Source organism: Bombina bombina, chromosome 8 (assembly GCF_027579735.1).
Source record: "Bombina bombina isolate aBomBom1 chromosome 8, aBomBom1.pri, whole genome shotgun sequence".
NCBI lineage: Eukaryota > Metazoa > Chordata > Amphibia > Anura > Bombinatoridae > Bombina > Bombina bombina.
In genome coordinates, this window is record NC_069506.1 from 193,200,036 (window position 1) to 193,220,863 (window position 20,828).

Sequence of the window (20,828 nt, forward strand, 5' to 3'; positions counted from 1 at the left end):
TGTGTTACAAAACATTCCGTGGCTCCTGCACAAAAAAGACATTATCATGTACAATAAAGCTTGTGCGAAATTTCTATGGAATGGTAAGAGACCACGAATTGCCTCCCTTAAACTTATGAATTCCAAATTATCAGCTGGCCTAGCGCTTCCTAATATTCGCATATATAACTTGGTTACCATAGCTAGATTCGCTGGCTAACCGAGAAGGAGCAGATCACATCTTTTCTATGGGAATCTCAGGCTGTAACTCCCTTCCAGTTAAAAGCTCTTCTACATTGCCCTCTCACGTCATTGCCCTCCAATATATTTTATCTTGGCACCTACAAAAATATTATTACGGCCTGGCAAAAATTATGCACAGAACTGGGCATTTCACCCTATGTCTCGCAATATCTACCCATAACAGGCAACCCAGAATTCAGCCCCGGCCTTTATAATCAGATATTTAGAAACTGGGAGGCAAAGGGCCTTCGGACCCTGGGCCAAATGCGAGACGCAGAGGGACATGTAGTTACATTCCAGGAAATTGCGACACGATACGCGTTAGGGACACACGAGTTCTATGCCTATCTTCAACTTAGGCACTTTCTCAGGGAGCTGAACACAAAATATGGGGATAATTGGACTAGGGGAGAATTACAGCCCATGATTACTATATATGCAGCAGGAGCATATGCCATTACGCCTTTATACTCTGTATTAAATCAGAAAGCATCAAAGCTGCAAATTAACGAAATGGTCGATAGGTGGTCTGTCCTATTTCCAGAAATTGACGATGAGATCATAGTTGGGAGCTTTAAAATAGCACAGCAGGGCTGGGTTCCGACGGCTTGGAGAGAGTCGCAGATAAAAATTGGGCTGCAGAGATACCTTACACCTGCGACCCTCTCTAAATGGTACAAAACAAGGGTGCTTTGCTCCAGATGCTCAGCCTCAGGGGCAGACTTATTTCACTGTCTATGGAGCTGCCCTAAAATATCTCAATATTGGGGAAAAATTACATTTTGGATGACGATGGTTTTGAAATTGGAGCACAAACTTTGCCCAATTGAAATTTTCTTTCTGGTAAAATTCCAGGGTATCAATAAGAACTATAGCCTGATAAATACTATTATATTAACAGCACGTGCCCTCATTTTTAAAGCATGGAAAGCATTACGGGCCCCCACTATGGCCCAACTTAAACTGGCACTATGTAACCAACTTATATCAGAACAGTTTAATATGCCATTCCCACAAGACAAACATTTAGGAGCATTTTTTAAAAAATGGGAGCCATTTTTAAGATCCTTGCCTTTACTGCAAAAAAAAATTAATTAAACCTGTTAGAAATTCGGATTTTGTCCAGATTAATGTCTTAGCGGGCCACTTCCCCGAAGATTGGGTGACGGACACTGAATGAGCTGGACTAGTCAATATATAAAGGTTTAACAGGTTATTTTATGTATTTCTTCAGTATTTTTACACTTTATTTGCACTGATAGTTGATTTAAACACATGTGTTCTAAGATAATTTTGATTGACTAGAATGATATAATAGACACTCTTCTCTCCTGTTTTATACCTATACAGTTGTATTGTTTTATGTATATTCACTGTGACACGTGTTTTTATATTTGGTATAATATTGTCCTTCTCTGTCTTTGTAAAAAGATAATAAAAAAAAAAAAAAAAAAAAAAAAAAGAAATTGAGTTGAGGAGCCAGGGGGTCGGTATATGAATGCAACACGTATAGAGAGAGGAGAGAATAAGCAAATCATGTGGGTTTCGAATGAGGGAAATATGAGGGAAGAGATGGGATGTATTTGTTGAAAGGTGCAACGAGAGGAAAGTAAAATACCTACACCACCTCCTTGTCTATTACCAGACATAGGAGTGTGGCTGAAGTGGAGACCCCCATGTGACAGAGCAGCAGTGGATGCTGTGTCTAGGGGAGAGAGCCAGGTTTCTGTAAGGGCCAGAAGGTTGAGGGAGCAGAGCAGGAGATAAAAAGGTCATGTATAGAAGTGAGCTTGTGGCAAACAGAGCGAGAGTTCCAGAGTGTGCAAGTGAAAGGGAAAGTGGCTTTTGATGCAAGAGGAATGTGAGTAAGGTTTGCAGAGTTTTGTTTTCTGAGTCTATGGGACGGTACACATGGATGTGCATGGCTAGGCAGTTGTTTGGGACCAAGATTAGGGGAGATGTCACCAGCAGTTGAGATACACATTTGCAGTACTGAGACTGATTTTGAGACGAGGTGCAGGGGGGGAGAGAGAGTGTTTAGGAATAGGTAAAGTTCATGAGTACAAAAGTAAGGTGAGTTTAAGAGAGATGGGCTAATGAACAGCTCAGGTGGAGAGGAAAAAGGAGTAATTGAATAATGTAGTTTGTTATAAAGACAAGAGGCAATAAAAAAGGAACATGAATATATTGAGCATTTTTACAAAAGTGGGAACCAGTTAAACACATAAGACACAGTATAACAGTAGCAATTGCATAAGAAAAAAATAAGGTATATAAAACATATTACAAGAGTACCTGCCTTGTGTCTTGCCCCTTGCCCAATCCTTGTATAATTCTATTGTTAATGCCTCACTTATAAAATGTTCACTTTGAAAATGTGAACATATGTTGTTAAAGCAATGCACTGCCCAAACTAGTGTGAAATATATGCAGGCAGGGCAGTCAGCTGAGTCCACTAAATGTAGTTGATTGCCAATCAGACGATTGGAAAGTTAGTTTCTGGTCTGGTCAGGGTGAGATGTTAAGTAAACAGACTAATAAACAAACTGGGATTTAACCCTTTAAGGACACAGCTTTCAGTTTGCTCAATTGTTTTATGACGGAAAAATTCCGTCATATGTCCTTAAGAGGTTAAAACAAAAGCAGTAATAAACACTCCTATTTTCCATCACTTTAACTTTGGAGGCTGGAATCTACTTGTTTATTTTGTTGGTGTGACTTGGCATTCTGTGCGTCCGTGCCACAGGTGTGCTTTTTTCAATTATTTTGATAGTTGATTTTGACCTATTTCATTGTATGGACAATAGGATAATGTCTTTAAAAGAGCCTCTATTCCCTAAAAAATAAGATACACTGTACTCTTTCAAATATGTTGTCCTAGATCTCTCCAGCCCTTAGTGAATGTTATAACAATTGTAAATATTTTACAGGTTTCTATAATTGCCCTTACTACCCCATTATGACCATATAGCTAACATAAGATATTTGAAAGAGGAGAGTTAAACCATTCTAAGCAGTGGTTTCAGATCACTGGTCATGTGATCATCATAGAATGATCACCTGGTAACAACCACTGGTCTTGTTTTATTGTGGTTTTTGATACTATGGGTGATATTTATCAAAGCAACCATCTCGGTGCATTCACCGGCGTCAAGACATCGCCAGACATCGCTGCTGTGGATTTGCATACAATGCCTTTATATGAAAAAAAACAGTCAAACACGCGCGTCAAGTACGGCACGATGAGCATCGGACTGTTGTTAACTAACAGTCATCGATGTCGCGGTTATTCTGTTTTTTCCCAACTTTATACCATTTCATTACTGTCCATGAACAACCACATTTCTCTAAAGCTTCTTTTATTTTTCATCTGTTAATGTCCAAGAAATAGCTACATTTATACCTCAACAAACAACATCTCATAGAAAGTTATTTTTATATTTGTTATCCAAAGAAATCTCATTTTTTTTATTTATTTTTTATAAATGATTATTAATGCTAGAATTTGTACATATATCTTTGCACATACTTGCAAACATATTGACATGTCCCTAAATTCCTTTTTTTGCTCTAAACAATGTTGTCTTTCATATCTCTGTGTTCATTTATACTATATTCTGAGCAGGAATAATTGCGAATATAACATGTAATCAGGGTATCATATGTATTTATTTGCAATCAATGGATATTTTAAGAGCTGGGACAGTTTTCTCTCTGTACCTGTGTAACCCCTCCTGATTGCAATCTAGTTTTAAAAACCACCCCTACACAGGTGTTATAAAATGGGCTCGCATATAAGATGACTTTTCTTACTGAAAAATAAATTTAAGAGAAGGAAGAAATACACTGAAAATAGCATGACAGTAAAGAGGTAATTTTAATTTCTGCTGTATCTGATTCATGACAGTTTAATGTTAGGTGTGCTATCCCTTTGAGCTATCAGCTTAAGATTATATTGACTCAAACTTCAATCAAATTTTAAAATCATTGTCTAAAATATTACACTGTTTTGTGTGTATTAATGTCAGCATCAATGTTTATCTTTAATACTAATTTCACATATACATACTTTTTAAAGAATAATACACAATGTAACATGGCACTTACAAGTTCTGATGAGTGATCAATGACACAAGTATTGATCAATTTGATTAGTTAGTGATAGTTCAAAATCTATATTTGAATCAGATTGGCTGATGTCATAAATCATGTGATTATGCATATTCCATTCAAAAGTGGTTAAAAAATTAACTAGTGTGTGGGTTGTTTAGGAGTTTGTGTCATAATTGGTGCGAAAAGTGTTACGTCAAATTTGGTGTGAAGTGGAGAGTGGGACTTGTATTACATGACTTAAACATGGTGCAAATAGATTTATCCAAAAAAAAATAAAAAGGAAGTTGACTATATTATGTTGTGTATTTATTTCATTTTTATCTCCATATTTATTAGTGCAACAAGTTTGGGGCAAAACTTTGCACCAAGTTTGGAGAAATAATATTGTCCCCTAGCTTTGTAATAAGACTGAGACAAAGTAATGTATTTTTCATTTTTATCCCTATATCTACTAGTGCACCAAATGTGGAGCAATAATATTCTTTGATTTAGAAAGTGTATACAATTTTAATAAAGTTTCTAATTTACTTTCATTATGTAATATGCTTCATTCTTTTGCAGCATCAAACATAAGCTTTCTGTGTTTTCAGACTCCCATTCATTTCTATGGCATCCTCAGCCTCAAGGGTGGCGGTTTTAAAACTAGGTACGCTGCGTCGGAATAGATGCAAGGGTACCTATTAAATGTTTGATAAATTGGGAAATGGGTCAAATAAAGTTGAATGTGAATTCAAAACATCTGTAATGACGCAAGCATCGATCTGTGTCGGATTGAGATCGTGGGAGCGTATATTTCGTCACACATTTCAACATTTGACGATCTTGATGATTTAACTACGGCGGATCAATCTTGCATCAATTACGACGCAGGATTCCAGCGTATTATCAGTTGACGCTTTGATAAATATCCCACTATGGTTCATAGATCCTAGTTTCTCTAAGAGAGGACAATATTGCAGGTATCCAATAAATAAAAGGTGAAACTGGGTGAGTGTACAAATAGTGACATTTTGTAAGAACCAATTTGTCTTTTTTTTTTTTTTTTTTTTTACTATTCTGTGAGTTTGGGTGGTACAGAACATTTTCAAAATGAGTCAGTCATGTGATGTTTGAATTTAGTTCAGTGTATTTATTATTTATTTCTCCAACATAGGTGTGTCCGGTCCACGGCGTCATCCTTACTTGTGGGATATTCTCTTCCCCAACAGGAAATGGCAAAGAGCCCAGCAAAGCTGGTCACATGATCCCTCCTAGGCTCCGCCTACCCCAGTCATTCTCTTTGCCGTTGTACAGGCAACATCTCCACGGAGATGGCTTAGAGTTTTTTAGTGTTTAACTGTAGTTTTTCATTATTCAATCAAGAGTTTGTTATTTTCAAATAGTGCTGGTACGTACTATTTACTCAGAAACAGAAAAGAGATGAAGAATTCTGTTTGTATGAGGAAAATGATTTTAGCAACCGTAACTAAAATCCATGGCTGTTCCACACAGGACTGTTGAGAGCAATTAACTTCAGTTGGGGGAACAGTTTGCAGTCCCTTGCTGCTTGAGGTATGACACATTCTAACAAGACGATGTAATGCTGGAAGCTGTCATTTTCCCTATGGGATCCGGTAAGCCATGTTTGTTACGATTGTAAATAAGGGCTTCATAAGGGCTTATTTAAACTGTAGACTTTTTCTGGGCTAAATCGATTGATTATTAACACATATTTAGCCTTGAGGAATCATTTTATCTGGGTATTTTGATATAATAATATCGGCAGGCACTGTTTTAGACACCTTATTCTTTAGGGGCTTTCCCAAAGCATAGGCAGAGTCTCATTTTCGCGCCGGTGTTGCGCACTTGTTTTTGAGAGGCATGGCATGCAGTCGCATGTGAGAGGAGCTCTGATACTTATAAAAGACTTCTGAAGGCGTCATTTGGTATCGTATTCCCCTTTGGGTTTGGTTGGGTCTCAGCAAAGCAGATACCAGGGACTGTAAAGGGGTTTAAAGCTTAAAACGGCTCCGGTTCCGTTATTTTAAGGGTTAAAGCTTCCAAAATTGGTGTGCAATATTTTCAAGGCTTTAAGACGCTGTGGTGAAAATTTGGTGAATTTTGAACAATTCCTTCATGTTTTTTCGCAATTGCAGTAATAAAGTGTGTTCAGTTTAAAATTTAAAGTGACAGTAACGGTTTTATTTTAAAACGTTTTTTGTACTTTCTGATCAAGTTTATGCCTGTTTAACATGTCTGAACTACCAGATAGACTGTGTTCTGAATGTGGGGAAGCCAGAATTCCTATTCATTTAAATAAATGTGATTTATGTGATGACAATGATGCCCAAGATGATTCCTCAAGTGAGGGGAGTAAGCATGGTACTGCATCATTCCCTCCTTCGTCTACACGAGTCTTGCCCACTCAGGAGGCCCCTAGTACATCTAGCGCGCCAATACTCCTTACTATGCAACAATTAACGGCTGTAATGGATAATTCTGTCAAAAACATTTTAGCCAAAATGAACCCTTGTCAGCGTAAGCGTGGCTGCTCTGTTTTAGTTACTGAAGAGCATGACGACGCTGATATTAATATCTCTGAAGGGCCCCTAACCCAATCTGAGGGGGCCAGGGAGGTTTTGTCTGAGGGAGAAATTACTGATTTAGGGAACATTTCTCAGCAGGCTGAATCTGATGTGATTACATTTAAATTTAAATTGGAACATCTCCGCATTTTGCTTAAGGAGGTATTATCCACTCTGGATGATTGTGAAAATTTAGTCATCCCAGAGAAACTATGTAAAATGGACAAGTTCCTAGAGGTGCCGGGGCTCCCAGAAGCTTTTCCTATACCCAAGCGGGTGGCGGACATTGTTAATAAAGAATGGGAAAGGCCCGGTATTCCTTTCGTCCCTCCCCCCATATTTAAAAAATTGTTTCCTATGGTCGACCCCAGAAAGGACTTATGGCAGTCAGTCCCCAAGGTCGAGGGAGCGGTTTCTACTTTAAACAAACGCACCACTATTCCCATAGAGGATAGTTGTGCTTTCAAAGATCCTATGGATAAAAAATTAGAAGGTTTGCTTAAAAAGATGTTTGTTCAGCAGGGTTACCTTCTACAACCCATTTCATGCATTGTCCCTGTCACTACTGCCGCATATTTCTGGTTTGATGAACTGCTTAAGGTGCTCGATAGTGACTCTCCTCCTTATGAGGAGATTATGGACAGAATCAATGCTCTCAAATTGGCTAATTCTTTCACTCTAGACGCCTCTTTGCAATTGGCTAAGTTAGCGGCTAAGAACTCTGGGTTTGCTATTGTGGCGCGCAGAGCGCTTTGGTTGAAATCTTGGTCGGCTGATGCGTCTTCCAAGAACAAGCTACTAAACATTCCTTTCAAGGGGAAAACGTTGTTTGGTCCTGACTTGAAAGAGATTATCTCTGATATCACTGGGGGTAAGGGCCACGCCCTTCCTCAGGATCGGCCTTTCAAGGCAAAAAATAGACCTAATTTTCGTCCCTTTCGTAAAAACGGACCAGCCCAAGGTGCTACGTCCTCTAAGCAAGAGGGTAATACTGCTCAGGCCAAGCCAGCTTGGAGACCAATGCAAGGCTGGAACAAGGGAAAGCAGGCCAAGAAACCTGCCACTGCTACCAAGACAGCATGAAATATTGGCCCCCGATCCGGGACCGGATCTGGTGGGGGGCAGACTCTCTCTCTTCGCTCAGGCTTGGGCAAGAGATGTTCTGGATCCTTGGGCGCTAGAAATAGTCTCCCAGGGTTATCTTCTGGAATTCAAGGGACTTCCCCCAAGGGGGAGGTTCCACAGGTCGCAGTTGTCTTCAGACCACATAAAAAGACAGGCGTTCTTACATTGTGTAGAAGACCTGTTAAAAATGGGAGTGATTCATCCTGTTCCATTAAGAGAACAAGGGATGGGGTTCTACTCCAATCTGTTCATAGTTCCCAAAAAAGAGGGAACGTTCAGACCAATCCTAGATCTCAAGATCTTAAACAAATTTCTCAAGGTCCCATCGTTCAAGATGGAAACCATTCGAACTATCCTTCCTTCCATCCAGGAAGGTCAATTCATGACCACGGTGGATTTAAAGGATGCGTATCTACATATTCCTATCCACAAGGAACATCATCGGTTCCTAAGGTTTGCATTTCTGGACAAACATTACCAGTTCGTGGCGCTTCCTTTCGGATTAGCCACTGCTCCAAGGATTTTCACAAAGGTACTAGGGTCCCTTCTAGCGGTGCTAAGACCAAGGGGCATTGCAGTAGTACCTTACCTGGACGACATTTTGATTCAAGCGTCGTCCCTTCCTCAAGCAAAGGCTCACACGGACATTGTCCTGGCCTTTCTCAGATCTCACGGCTGGAAAGTGAACGTGGAAAAGAGTTCTCTATCCCCGTCAACAAGGGTTCCCTTCTTGGGAACAATTATAGACTCCTTACAAATGAGGATCTTTCTAACAGAAGCCAGAAAAACAAAGCTTCTGGACTCTTGTCGGATACTTCATTCCGTTCCTCTTCCTTCCATAGCTCAGTGCATGGAAGTGATCGGGTTGATGGTGGCGGCGATGGACATAGTTCCTTTTGCGCGCATTCATCTAAGACCATTACAACTGTGCATGCTCAGTCAGTGGAATGGGGACTATACAGACTTGTCTCCGAAGATACAAGTAAATCAGAGGACCAGAGACTCACTCCGTTGGTGGCTGTCCCTGGACAATCTGTCTCAAGGGATGATGTTCCACAGACCAGAGTGGGTCATTGTCACGACCGACGCCAGTCTGATAGGCTGGGGCGCGGTCTGGGGATCCCTGAAAGCTCAGGGTCTTTGGTCTCGGGAAGAATCTCTTCTACCGATAAATATTCTGGAACTGAGAGCGATATTCAATGCTCTCCAGGCCTGGCCCCAGCTTGCGAGGACCAGGTTCATACGGTTTCAATCAGACAACATGACGACTGTTGCGTACATCAACCATCAGGGGGGAACAAGGAGTTCCCTAGCGATGGAAGAAGTAACCAAAATTATTCTTTGGGCGGAGTCTCACTCCTGCCACCTGTCTGCTATCCACATCCCAGGAGTGGAAAATTGGGAAGCGGATTTTCTGAGTCGTCAGACATTGCATCCGGGGGAGTGGGAACTCCATCCGGAAATCTTTGCCCAAGTCACTCACCTGTGGGGCATTCCAGACATGGATCTGATGGCCTCTCGTCAGAACTTCAAAGTTCCTTGCTACGGGGCCAGATCCAGGGATCCCAAGGCGGCTCTAGTGGATGCACTAGTAGCACCTTGGACCTTCAATCTAGCTTATGTGTTCCCGCCATTTCCTCTCATTCCCAGGCTGATAGCCAGGATCAAGCAGGAGAGGGCGTCGGTGATCTTGATAGCTCCTGCGTGGCCACGCAGGACTTGGTATGCAGATCTGGTGAATATGTCATCGGCTCCACCTTGGAAGCTACCTTTGAGACGAGACCTTCTTGTTCAGGGTCCGTTCGAACATCCGAATCTGGTTTCACTCCAGCTGACTGCTTGGAGATTGAACGCTTGATTTTATCGAAGCGAGGATTCTCAGATTCTGTGATCGATACTCTTGTTCAGGCCAGAAAGCCTGTGACTAGAAAGATTTACCACAAAATTTGGAAAAAATATATCTGTTGGTGTGAATCTAAAGGATTCCCTTGGGACAAGGTTAAGATTCCTAGGATTCTATCCTTCCTTCAAGAAGGATTGGAAAAAGGATTATCTGCAAGTTCCCTGAAGGGACAGATTTCTGCCTTGTCGGTATTACTTCACAAAAAGCTGGCAGCTGTGCCAGATGTTCAAGCCTTTGTTCAGGCTCTGGTTAGAATCAAGCCTGTTTACAAACCTTTGACTCCTCCTTGGAGTCTCAATTTAGTTCTTTCAGTTCTTCAGGGGGTTCCGTTTGAACCCTTACATTCCGTTGATATTAAGTTATTATCTTGGAAAGTTTTGTTTTTAGTTGCGATTTCTTCTGCTAGAAGAGTCTCAGAATTATCTGCTCTGCAGTGTTCTCCTCCTTATCTGGTGTTCCATGCAGATAAGGTGGTTTTACGTACTAAACCTGGTTTTCTTCCAAAAGTTGTTTCTAACAAAAACATTAACCAGGAGATTATCGTACCTTCTCTGTGTCCAAAACCAGTTTCAAAGAAGGAACGTTTGTTGCACAATTTGGATGTTGTTCGCGCTCTAAAATTCTATTTAGATGCTACAAAGGATTTTAGACAAACATCTTCCTTGTTTGTTGTTTATTCAGGTAAAAGGAGAGGTCAAAAAGCAACTTCTACCTCTCTCTCTTTTTGGATTAAAAGCATCATCAGATTGGCTTACGAGACTGCCGGACGGCAGCCTCCCGAAAGAATCACAGCTCATTCCACTAGGGCTGTGGCTTCCACATGGGCCTTCAAGAACGAGGCTTCTGTTGATCAGATATGTAGGGCAGCGACTTGGTCTTCACTGCACACTTTTACCAAATTTTACAAGTTTGATACTTTTGCTTCTTCTGAGGCTATTTTTGGGAGAAAGGTTTTGCAAGCCGTGGTGCCTTCCATTTAGGTGACCTGATTTGCTCCCTCCCTTCATCCGTGTCCTAAAGCTTTGGTATTGGTTCCCACAAGTAAGGATGACGCCGTGGACCGGACACACCTATGTTGGAGAAAACAGAATTTATGTTTACCTGATAAATTTCTTTCTCCAACGGTGTGTCCGGTCCACGGCCCGCCCTGGTTTTTTTAATCAGGTCGGATATTTTATTTTCTTTAACTACAGTCACCACGGTACCATATGGTTTCTCCTATGCAAATATTCCTCCTTAACGTCGGTCGAATGACTGGGGTAGGCGGAGCCTAGGAGGGATCATGTGACCAGCTTTGCTGGGCTCTTTGCCATTTCCTGTTGGGGAAGAGAATATCCCACAAGTAAGGATGACGCCGTGGACCGGACACACCGTTGGAGAAAGAAATTTATCAGGTAAACATAAATTCTGTTTTTTATGGTTAGTTTATTCCTGCTTTAGTTTTAAAGGGGACAATTATACCAAGTGACAATTACATTTCTTCAAATTTTTCAGTGAATAATTTTTTAATGGAAAACATAGGTGTGGAATCTTAAAGGACAAGTAAATACAGTTGAATTGCATAATCAACAGGTGCACAATAAAAAAAAAAAAAAAACAATGCAGTAAAACTTAGTGCTTGATTTATCAAGCCCTTCTCCTTCCTTTGACTGCAGATTCGCATAAGAGAACCTGCAGTCAGTATTTATCAAGCAGCGGTCATCAGACCACTGCTTCCCTATCCTGTTCTCCACCTCTTAGGTGGAGAATTTCAATCTCCCCTGTCTCGTCCGACCGGGAAAAATTGACAGTTCCTGCTCGCGCATGATTGACTGTGCGTGGGGCCGGGTTGCACGCAAGTGCAAAGGTGTGCTTGTATGCAATGTTAAATTCGGGCAGCGGATTGCTGCCCACCAGAGGAGAGGTTGGGCGGACAGACAAGGGAGAATATGTCCGCCCCTCTCTGCCCGTGGATGAGAAATGCAGCCCTTAGTCTGAATTTCAAACGAAAAGTAAATGTGTGGGTCTTTTTTTTTTGACAAGTTTCTAAGTTACTTCTATTTCCAATTCCCCTGTATCATGTGACAACCATCAGCCATTCACAAAAGCGTATATACTGGGAATTCTTGCACATGCTCAGTAGGAGCTGGTGCCTCAGAAAATGTGCATATAAACAGACTGAGCACATTATGGTACTCCATAACTGTATACTTATGATTGTCAATGCTTTTATAAATAAAGCAATGGTAATAATATTATAGAGTGCATTATATTATAGAGTGCACAATATATATCTATGAACAGTGGGCTTGCAATATCAGAGCAAAAATGCAAGCAGTATGGATTGCACTCCAGTGATGTTAAAGAGAGAGAAAATCCATCATTTTTCTTTCATGATTCAGATAGAGCATGCAATTTGAAACAACTTTCTAATTTATTTCTATTATCAAAATGTCTTTGTTCTCTTTCTATCTTTTGTTAAAAAGCAGGGACATATGCTTAGGAGCTTGCCCATTTCTAAAGCACTATATGGCAGCAGTTTTTGCTAGCATGTTATCCATTTGTAAGAGCACTAGGTGGCAGCACTATTTACTGCCATGTAGTACTCCAGATGATCTCTTTAATAATATCAAGGGAAAGAAGCAAATTTGATAATAGAAGTAAATTGGAAACCTTTGTAAAACGGTGTGCTCTGCCTGTATCCCTTTAACGCTCCACACCGCTTGCATTATTGCACTTCACTTGTTATCTGGCCCTTAGTTTATTGATTGTATTCACGGTTTAGTCCTTTATACTGATTATATTTCAGATTATACTGATTTGATTAAATGTAAATGCTTTTTATTTTCTGGCTTCAGGAAAACTAATTTCTGAGAAAATTCCTGCAAAATGGTTAAGACCAACAGTGCCACATATCGACTACAAACTGCAGCCACTGATATTTCAGCAGGTTGAGTTGGAACATTATGTGGGTAAGTTCTTTTGTACAGAGTTTTAGTCACTTGCTTACAACAGAAACATGCATCGTAATTTCTTTTAACCCTCTGTAACAAATAGATGACACATTTGACTTCAAAATCTGTTAATTACAATGAAACTATTTGAACATTGTATTAATGTTAAACATGTATTGCTCCAGCTCTTGGTTGAAGTAGTTAAGATTTGACTAATTAGTCTTGGTTGAGTTGTCATTATAACTGTAGGCATGTGTTTGGCACAAGGTAGGTTTGGAGGGGCGAATGGGTTGATCGCAGGTCAGCTTTGTTTGGTTAAAGAGGGAAGTACGATAACTGAGATGATTAGAAGCAAGATATTTTTTTTTTTTTCTTGGCAAAGATTTTTTTTCCCTCTCGTGCCACCCGTGTTTTGTATGAATCCAAGGAAAGGAGAGGGTAGTGACGTTAGGTGAGGAATTCCCCTGTGACAATCTGGTATTGTTATACACTCTATTAAATATGGGGGCAGCAGGGCAGATGTGCTGGTCCGGTATCTGAGACTGAGTGTTTCTCGACAACCATCATCACCTAGAATGATCACTGAAAATTCCAGTCTTGCAGTTAAAAAAAAAAAAAAATTTCTCCAACATAGGTGTGTCCGGTCCACGGCGTCATCCTTACTTGTGGGATATTCTCTTCCCCAACAGGAAATGGCAAAGAGCCCAGCAAAGCTGGTCACATGATCCCTCCTAGGCTCCGCCTACCCCAGTCATTCTCTTTGCCGTTGTACAGGCAACATCTCCACGGAGATGGCTTAGAGTTTTTTAGTGTTTATCTGTAGTTTTTATTATTCAATCAAGAGTTTGTTATTTTGAAATAGTGCTGGTATGTACTATTTACTCAGAAACAGAAAAGAGATGAAGATTTCTGTTTGTATGAGGAAAATGATTTTAGCAACCGTCACTAAAATCCATGGCTGTTCCACACAGGACTGTTGAGAGCAATTAACTTCAGTTGGGGGAACAGTGAGCAGTCTCTTGCTGCTTGAGGTATGACACATTCTAACAAGACGATGTAATGCTGGAAGCTGTCATTTTCCCTATGGGATCCGGTAAGCCATGTTTATTACGATCATAAATAAGGGCTTCACAAGGGCTTATTAAGACTGTAGACTTTTTCTGGGCTAAATCGATTCATTATTAACACATATTTAGCCTTGAGGAATCATTTTATTTGGGTATTTTGATATAATAATATCGGCAGGCACTGTTTTAGACACCTTATTCTTTAGGGGCTTTCCCAAAGCATAGGCAGAGCCTCATTTTCGCGCCGGTGTTGCGCACTTGTTTTTGAGAGGCATGGCATGCAGTCGCATGTGAGAGGAGCTCTGATACTTAGAAAAGACTTTCTGAAGGCGTCATTTGGTATCGTATTCCCCTTTGGGCTTGGTTGGGTCTCAGCAAAGCAGATACCAGGGACTGTAAAGGGGTTAAAGTTCAGAACGGCTCCGGTTCCGTTATTTTAAGGGTTAAAGCTTCCAAATTTGGTGTGCAATACTTTTAAGACACTGTGGTGAAAATTTGGTGAATTTTGAACAATTCCTTCATGTTTTTTCGCAATTGCAGTAATAAAGTGTGTTCAGTTTAAAATTTAAAGTGACAGTAACGGTTTTATTTTAAAACGTTTTTTGTACTTTGTTATCAAGTTTATGCCTGTTTAACATGTCTGAACTACCAGATAGACTGTGTTCTGAATGTGGGGAAGCCAGAATTCCTATTCATTTAAATAAATGTGATTTATGAGACAATGACAATGATGCCCAAGATGATTCCTCAAGTGAGGGGAGTAAGCATGGTACTGCATCATTCCCTCCTTCGTCTACACGAGTCTTGCCCACTCAGGAGGCCCCTAGTACATCTAGCGCGCCAATACTCCTTACTATGCAACAATTAACGGCTGTAATGGATAATTCTGTCAAAAACATTTTAGCCAAAATGAACACTTATCAGCGTAAGCGCGACTGCTCTGTTTTAGATACTGAAGAGCATGACGACGCTGATAATAATGTTTCTGAAGGGCCCCTAACCCAGTCTGATGGGGCCAGGGAGGTTTTGTCTGAGGGAGAAATTACTGATTCAGGGAACATTTCTCAACAAGCTGAACCTGATGTGATTACATTTAAATTTAAGTTGGAACATCTCCGCATTCTGCTTAAGGAGGTATTATCCACTCTGGATGATTGTGACAAGTTGGTCATCCCAGAGAAACTATGTAAAATGGACAAGTTCCTAGAGGTGCCGGGGCTCCCAGAAGCTTTTCCTATACCCAAGCGGGTGGCGGACATTGTTAATAAAGAATGGGAAAGGCCCGGTATTCCTTTCGTCCCTCCCCCCATATTTAAAAAATTGTTTCCTATGGTCGACCCCAGAAAGGACTTATGGCAGACAGTCCCCAAGGTCGAGGGAGCGGTTTCCACTTTAAACAAACGCACCACTATACCCATAGAGGATAGTTGTGCTTTCAAAGATCCTATGGATAAAAAATTAGAAGGTTTGCTTAAAAAGATGTTTGTTCAGCAGGGTTACCTTCTACAACCAATTTCATGCGTTGTCCCTGTCGCTACAGCCGCATGTTTCTGGTTCGATGAGCTGATAAAGGCGGTCGATAGTGATTCTCCTCCTTATGAGGAGATTATGGACAGAATCAATGCTCTCAAATTGGCTAATTCTTTTACCCTAGACGCCACTTTGCAATTGGCTAGGTTAGCGGCTAAGAATTCTGGGTTTGCTATTGTGGCGCGCAGAGCGCTTTGGTTGAAATCTTGGTCGGCTGATGCGTCTTCCAAGAACAAGCTACTTAACATTCCTTTCAAGGGGAAAACGCTGTTTGGCCCTGACTTGAAAGAGATTATCTCTGATATCACTGGGGGTAAGGGCCACGCCCTTCCTCAGGATCGGCCTTTCAAGGCAAAAAATAAACCTAATTTTCGCCCCTTTCGTAGAAACGGACCAGCCCAAAGTGCTACGTCCTCTAAGCAAGAGGGTAATACTTCTCAAGCCAAGCCAGCTTGGAGACCAATGCAAGGCTGGAACAAGGGAAAGCAGGCCAAGAAACCTGCCACTGCTACCAAGACAGCATGAAATGTTGGCCCCCGATCCGGGACCGGATCTGGTGGGGGGCAGACTCTCTCTCTTCGCTCAGGCTTGGGCAAGAGATGTTCTGGATCCTTGGGCGCTAGAAATAGTCTCCCAAGGTTATCTTCTGGAATTCAAGGGGCTTCCCCCAAGGGGGAGGTTCCACAGGTCTCAGTTGTCTTCAGACCACATAAAGACAGGCATTCTTACATTGTGTAGAAGACCTGTTAAAAATGGGAGTGATTCATCCTGTTCCATTAAGAGAACAAGGGATGGGGTTCTACTCCAATCTGTTCATCGTTCCCAAAAAAGAGGGAACGTTCAGACCAATCTTAGATCTCAAGATCTTAAACAAGTTTCTCAAGGTTCCATCGTTCAAGATGGAAACCATTCGAACAATTCTTCCTTCCATCCAGGAAGGTCAATTCATGACCACGGTGGATTTAAAGGATGCGTATCTACATATTCCTATCCACAAGGAACATCATCGGTTCCTAAGGTTCGCATTCCTGGACAAGCATTACCAGTTCGTGGCGCTTCCTTTCGGATTAGCCACTGCTCCAAGGATTTTCACAAAGGTACTAGGGTCCCTTCTAGCTGTGCTAAGACCAAGGGGCATTGCTGTAGTACCTTACTTGGACGACATTCTGATTCAAGCGTCGTCCCTTCCTCAAGCAAAGGCTCACACGGACATAGTCCTGGCCTTTCTCAGATCTCACGGATGGAAAGTGAACGTGGAAAAGAGTTCTCTATCTCCGTCAACAAGGGTTCCCTTCTTGGGAACAATAATAGACTCCTTAGAAATGAGGATATTTCTGACAGAGGCCAGAAAAACAAAGCTTCTAGACTCCTGTCGGATACTTCATTCCGTTCCTCTTCCTTCCATAGCTCAGTGCATGGAAGTGATCGGGTTGATGGTAGCGGCAATGGACATAGTTCCTTTTGCGCGCATTCATCTAAGACCATTACAACTGTGCATGCTCAGTCAGTGGAATGGGGATTATACAGACTTGTCTCCGAAGATACAAGTAAATCAGAGGACCAGAGACTCACTCCGTTGGTGGCTGTCCCTGGACAACCTGTCACAAGGGATGACATTCCACAGACCAGAGTGGGTCATTGTCACGACCGACGCCAGTCTGATGGGCTGGGGCGCGGTCTGGGGATCCCTGAAAGCTCAGGGTCTTTGGTCTCGGGAAGAATCTCTTCTACCGATAAATATTCTGGAACTGAGAGCGATATTCAATGCTCTCAAGGCTTGGCCTCAGCTAGCGAGGGCCAAGTTCATACGGTTTCAATCAGACAACATGACAACTGTTGCGTACATCAACCATCAGGGGGGAACAAGGAGTTCCCTAGCGATGGAAGAAGTGACCAAAATCATTCTATGGGCGGAGTCTCACTCCTGCCACCTGTCCGCTATCCACATCCCAGGAGTGGAAAATTGGGAAGCGGATTTTCTGAGTCGTCAGACATTGCATCCGGGGGAGTGGGAACTCCATCCGGAAATCTTTGCCCAAGTCACTCAGCTGTGGGGCATTCCAGACATGGATCTGATGGCCTCTCGTCAGAACTTCAAAGTTCCTTGCTACGGGTCCAGATCCAGGGATCCCAAGGCGGCTCTAGTGGATGCACTAGTAGCACCTTGGACCTTCAAACTAGCTTATGTGTTCCCGCCGTTTCCTCTCATCCCCAGGCTGGTAGCCAGGATCAATCAGGAGAGGGCGTCGGTGATCTTGATAGCTCCTGCGTGGCCACGCAGGACTTGGTATGCAGATCTGGTGAATATGTCATCGGCTCCACCTTGGAAGCTACCTTTGAGACGAGACCTTCTTGTTCAGGGTCCGTTCGAACATCCGAACCTGGTTTCACTCCAGCTGACTGCTTGGAGATTGAACGCTTGATCTTATCGAAGCGAGGGTTCTCAGATTCTGTTATCGATACTCTTGTTCAGGCCAGAAAGCCTGTAACTAGAAAGATTTACCACAAAATTTGGAAAAAATATATCTGTTGGTGTGAATCTAAAGGATTCCCTTGGGACAAGGTTAAGATTCCTAAGATTCTATCCTTCCTTCAAGAAGGATTGGAAAAAGGATTATCTGCAAGTTCCCTGAAGGGACAGATTTCTGCCTTGTCTGTGTTACTTCACAAAAAGCTGGCAGCTGTGCCAGATGTTCAAGCCTTTGTTCAGGCTCTGGTTAGAATTAAGCCTGTTTACAAACCTTTGACTCCTCCTTGGAGTCTCAATTTAGTTCTTTCAGTTCTTCAGGGGGTTCCGTTTGAACCCTTACATTCCGTTGATATTAAGTTATTATCTTGGAAAGTTTTGTTTTTAGTTGCAATTTCTTCTGCTAGAAGAGTTTCAGAATTATCTGCTCTGCAGTGTTCTCCTCCTTATCTGGTGTTCCATGCAGATAAGGTGGTTTTACGTACTAAACCTGGTTTTCTTCCAAAAGTTGTTTCTAACAAAAACAATAACCAGGAGATTATCGTACCTTCTCTGTGTCCGAAACCAGTTTCAAAGAAGGAACGTTTGTTGCACAATTTGGATGTTGTTCGCGCTCTAAAATTCTATTTAGATGCTACAAAGGATTTTAGACAAACATCTTCCTTGTTTGTTGTTTATTCCGGTAAAAGGAGAGGTCAAAAAGCAACTTCTACCTCTCTCTCTTTTTGGATTAAAAGCATCATCAGATTGGCTTACGAGACTGCCGGACGGCAGCCTCCCGAAAGAATCACAGCTCATTCCACTAGGGCTGTGGCTTCCACATGGGCCTTCAAGAACGAGGCTTCTGTTGATCAGATATGTAGGGCAGCGACTTGGTCTTCACTGCACACTTTTACCAAATTTTACAAGTTTGATACTTTTGCTTCTTCTGAGGCTATTTTTGGGAGAAAGGTTTTGCAAACCGTGGTGCCTTCCATTTAGGTGACCTGATTTGCTCCCTCCCTTCATCCGTGTCCTAAAGCTTTGGTATTGGTTCCCACAAGTAAGGATGACGCCGTGGACCGGACACACCTATGTTGGAGAAAACAGAATTTATGTTTACCTGATAAATTACTTTCTCCAACGGTGTGTCCGGTCCACGGCCCGCCCTGGTTTTTTTAATCAGGTCTGATAATTTATTTTCTTTAACTACAGTCACCACGGTACCATATGGTTTCTCCTATGCAAATATTCCTCCTTAACGTCGGTCGAATGACTGGGGTAGGCGGAGCCTAGGAGGGATCATGTGACCAGCTTTGCTGGGCTCTTTGCCATTTCCTGTTGGGGAAGAGAATATCCCACAAGTAAGGATGACGCCGTGGACCGGACACACCGTTGGAGAAAGTAATTTATCAGGTAAACATAAATTCTGTTATTTTTCATTTCGTTTAGAGTTTTCAATCATATACCATGTTTATTTTTTCTGTACATATAATTTTAAGTTATATCAGTCATTTTTAATATATGTACGGTATATGAATGTAGATAAACCTGGCATTGCAAAAAACCTACGTACAAAATATACAAAATAAATGCTTGAAAAGTTTTTAACCCCTTAATGACCAGCACCCTGTACGTCGCTGGTCTTTGGGGATTGTTTTTTTGATAGCCAGCAGTGAGACCTCGCTATTCCAGGAAGTCTGAGCCGGATGGAAGGTCATAATAGTGCGGTCCAGCCGCTAGCGGCAAAACCTGCGCTACTATGACTTGAGAAACCCTTAACGACCAGCATGGCAGTCGTTAAGGGGTTTAAATGATATTTTTATTAGTATAATGTGAATTGTTTTGCTGTCCAGAAACACACTTGGAAAGATTCTTGTTTATTGCTGCTACATTTAAAGGGACATGAAACCCAAAATTTTAAACAGCTTTTCAATTTACTTCTATTATCGAATTTGCTTTGTTTTATTTGGTATCCTTTGTTTAAAAACATACCTAATTAGGCTCAGGAGCTGGCAGCTAGCTGCTGATTGGTGGCTGCCAGTAATGCATTGATGCTCCTTCAATAAAGGATACCAAGAGAATGATGCACAATTGATAACATAATTAAATTTGAAAGTTGCTTTTTAATGGGACACTACTATAAAATGTGTTTTGTCCTTAATGTGTTCCAAATGTCTTACTGGAGGGTTAAATGTATGAGAGATTGATCCTTCATGTTTATTGATGTATTTGAAATAGCTTGTTTTGATCATTAAAGCCATCACCTTTTGTTCTCAAGTACCTGCCTGTATAAATCAGCTGTCTGCATGCAAAGCAGACCTGTTTAATGTTATCTATGTACAGCAACACACAGTCTAAGTATTGAAATTCTAATTTTGGATGGTGAGTTTGAGCACAACTTGCTATTTCAGACACAAAAATCTCTCATCTCCCTCTCACTAGGAGATGAGTTTAGTGCCAACCTATTTGTATACAAGGAAAAATCACAATATTCACAGTTTAATTACAGATCATGTAAGCAAAATTAATAATGATAGTTGCAAAGTGTTTTAGTTATGCAAGGGGAATTAAATTTAGAGTTTGAAGTAATTTTATTAATAATTCATCTTATAAAACTACAATGGATTGTCTCTCCTGTATTGAAGAAATTCCCCTTGCTATACACACCCCATCCAATACCTTTTTGTATTGTAACTTTGTTTGCTTGATGTTCTTGTGCTACATGTTGTGTATATATTAAATGGTCATGGGAGTCAAAATGAAAGCTTCTTGATTCAAATAGAGCACTGGTTTTCAATCCTGTACCCAGGCCTCCCCTAACAGGCCAGGTTTTCAGGATTACCTTGGATGAGAGCAGGTAAAATAACCATGTTCACTAATCAGCTGATTGTTTTCAGATATCCTCATAATCTGGCCTGTTAG

At 41.3% G+C, this 20,828-nt stretch overlaps 1 protein-coding gene across 1 annotated transcript in view; it reads left to right on the forward strand.

Annotated features, from left to right (window-relative positions):
* POLD1 (DNA polymerase delta 1, catalytic subunit) overlaps positions 1-20,828 on the forward strand; it is a 384,813-nt gene that overhangs the window by 18,918 nt on the left and 345,067 nt on the right. Inside the window, exon 3 of the mRNA XM_053690816.1 lies at positions 12,765-12,878. Within this exon, the coding sequence (XP_053546791.1) occupies positions 12,765-12,878 (114 nt within the window). The remainder of the gene's footprint in view (positions 1-12,764; positions 12,879-20,828) is intronic.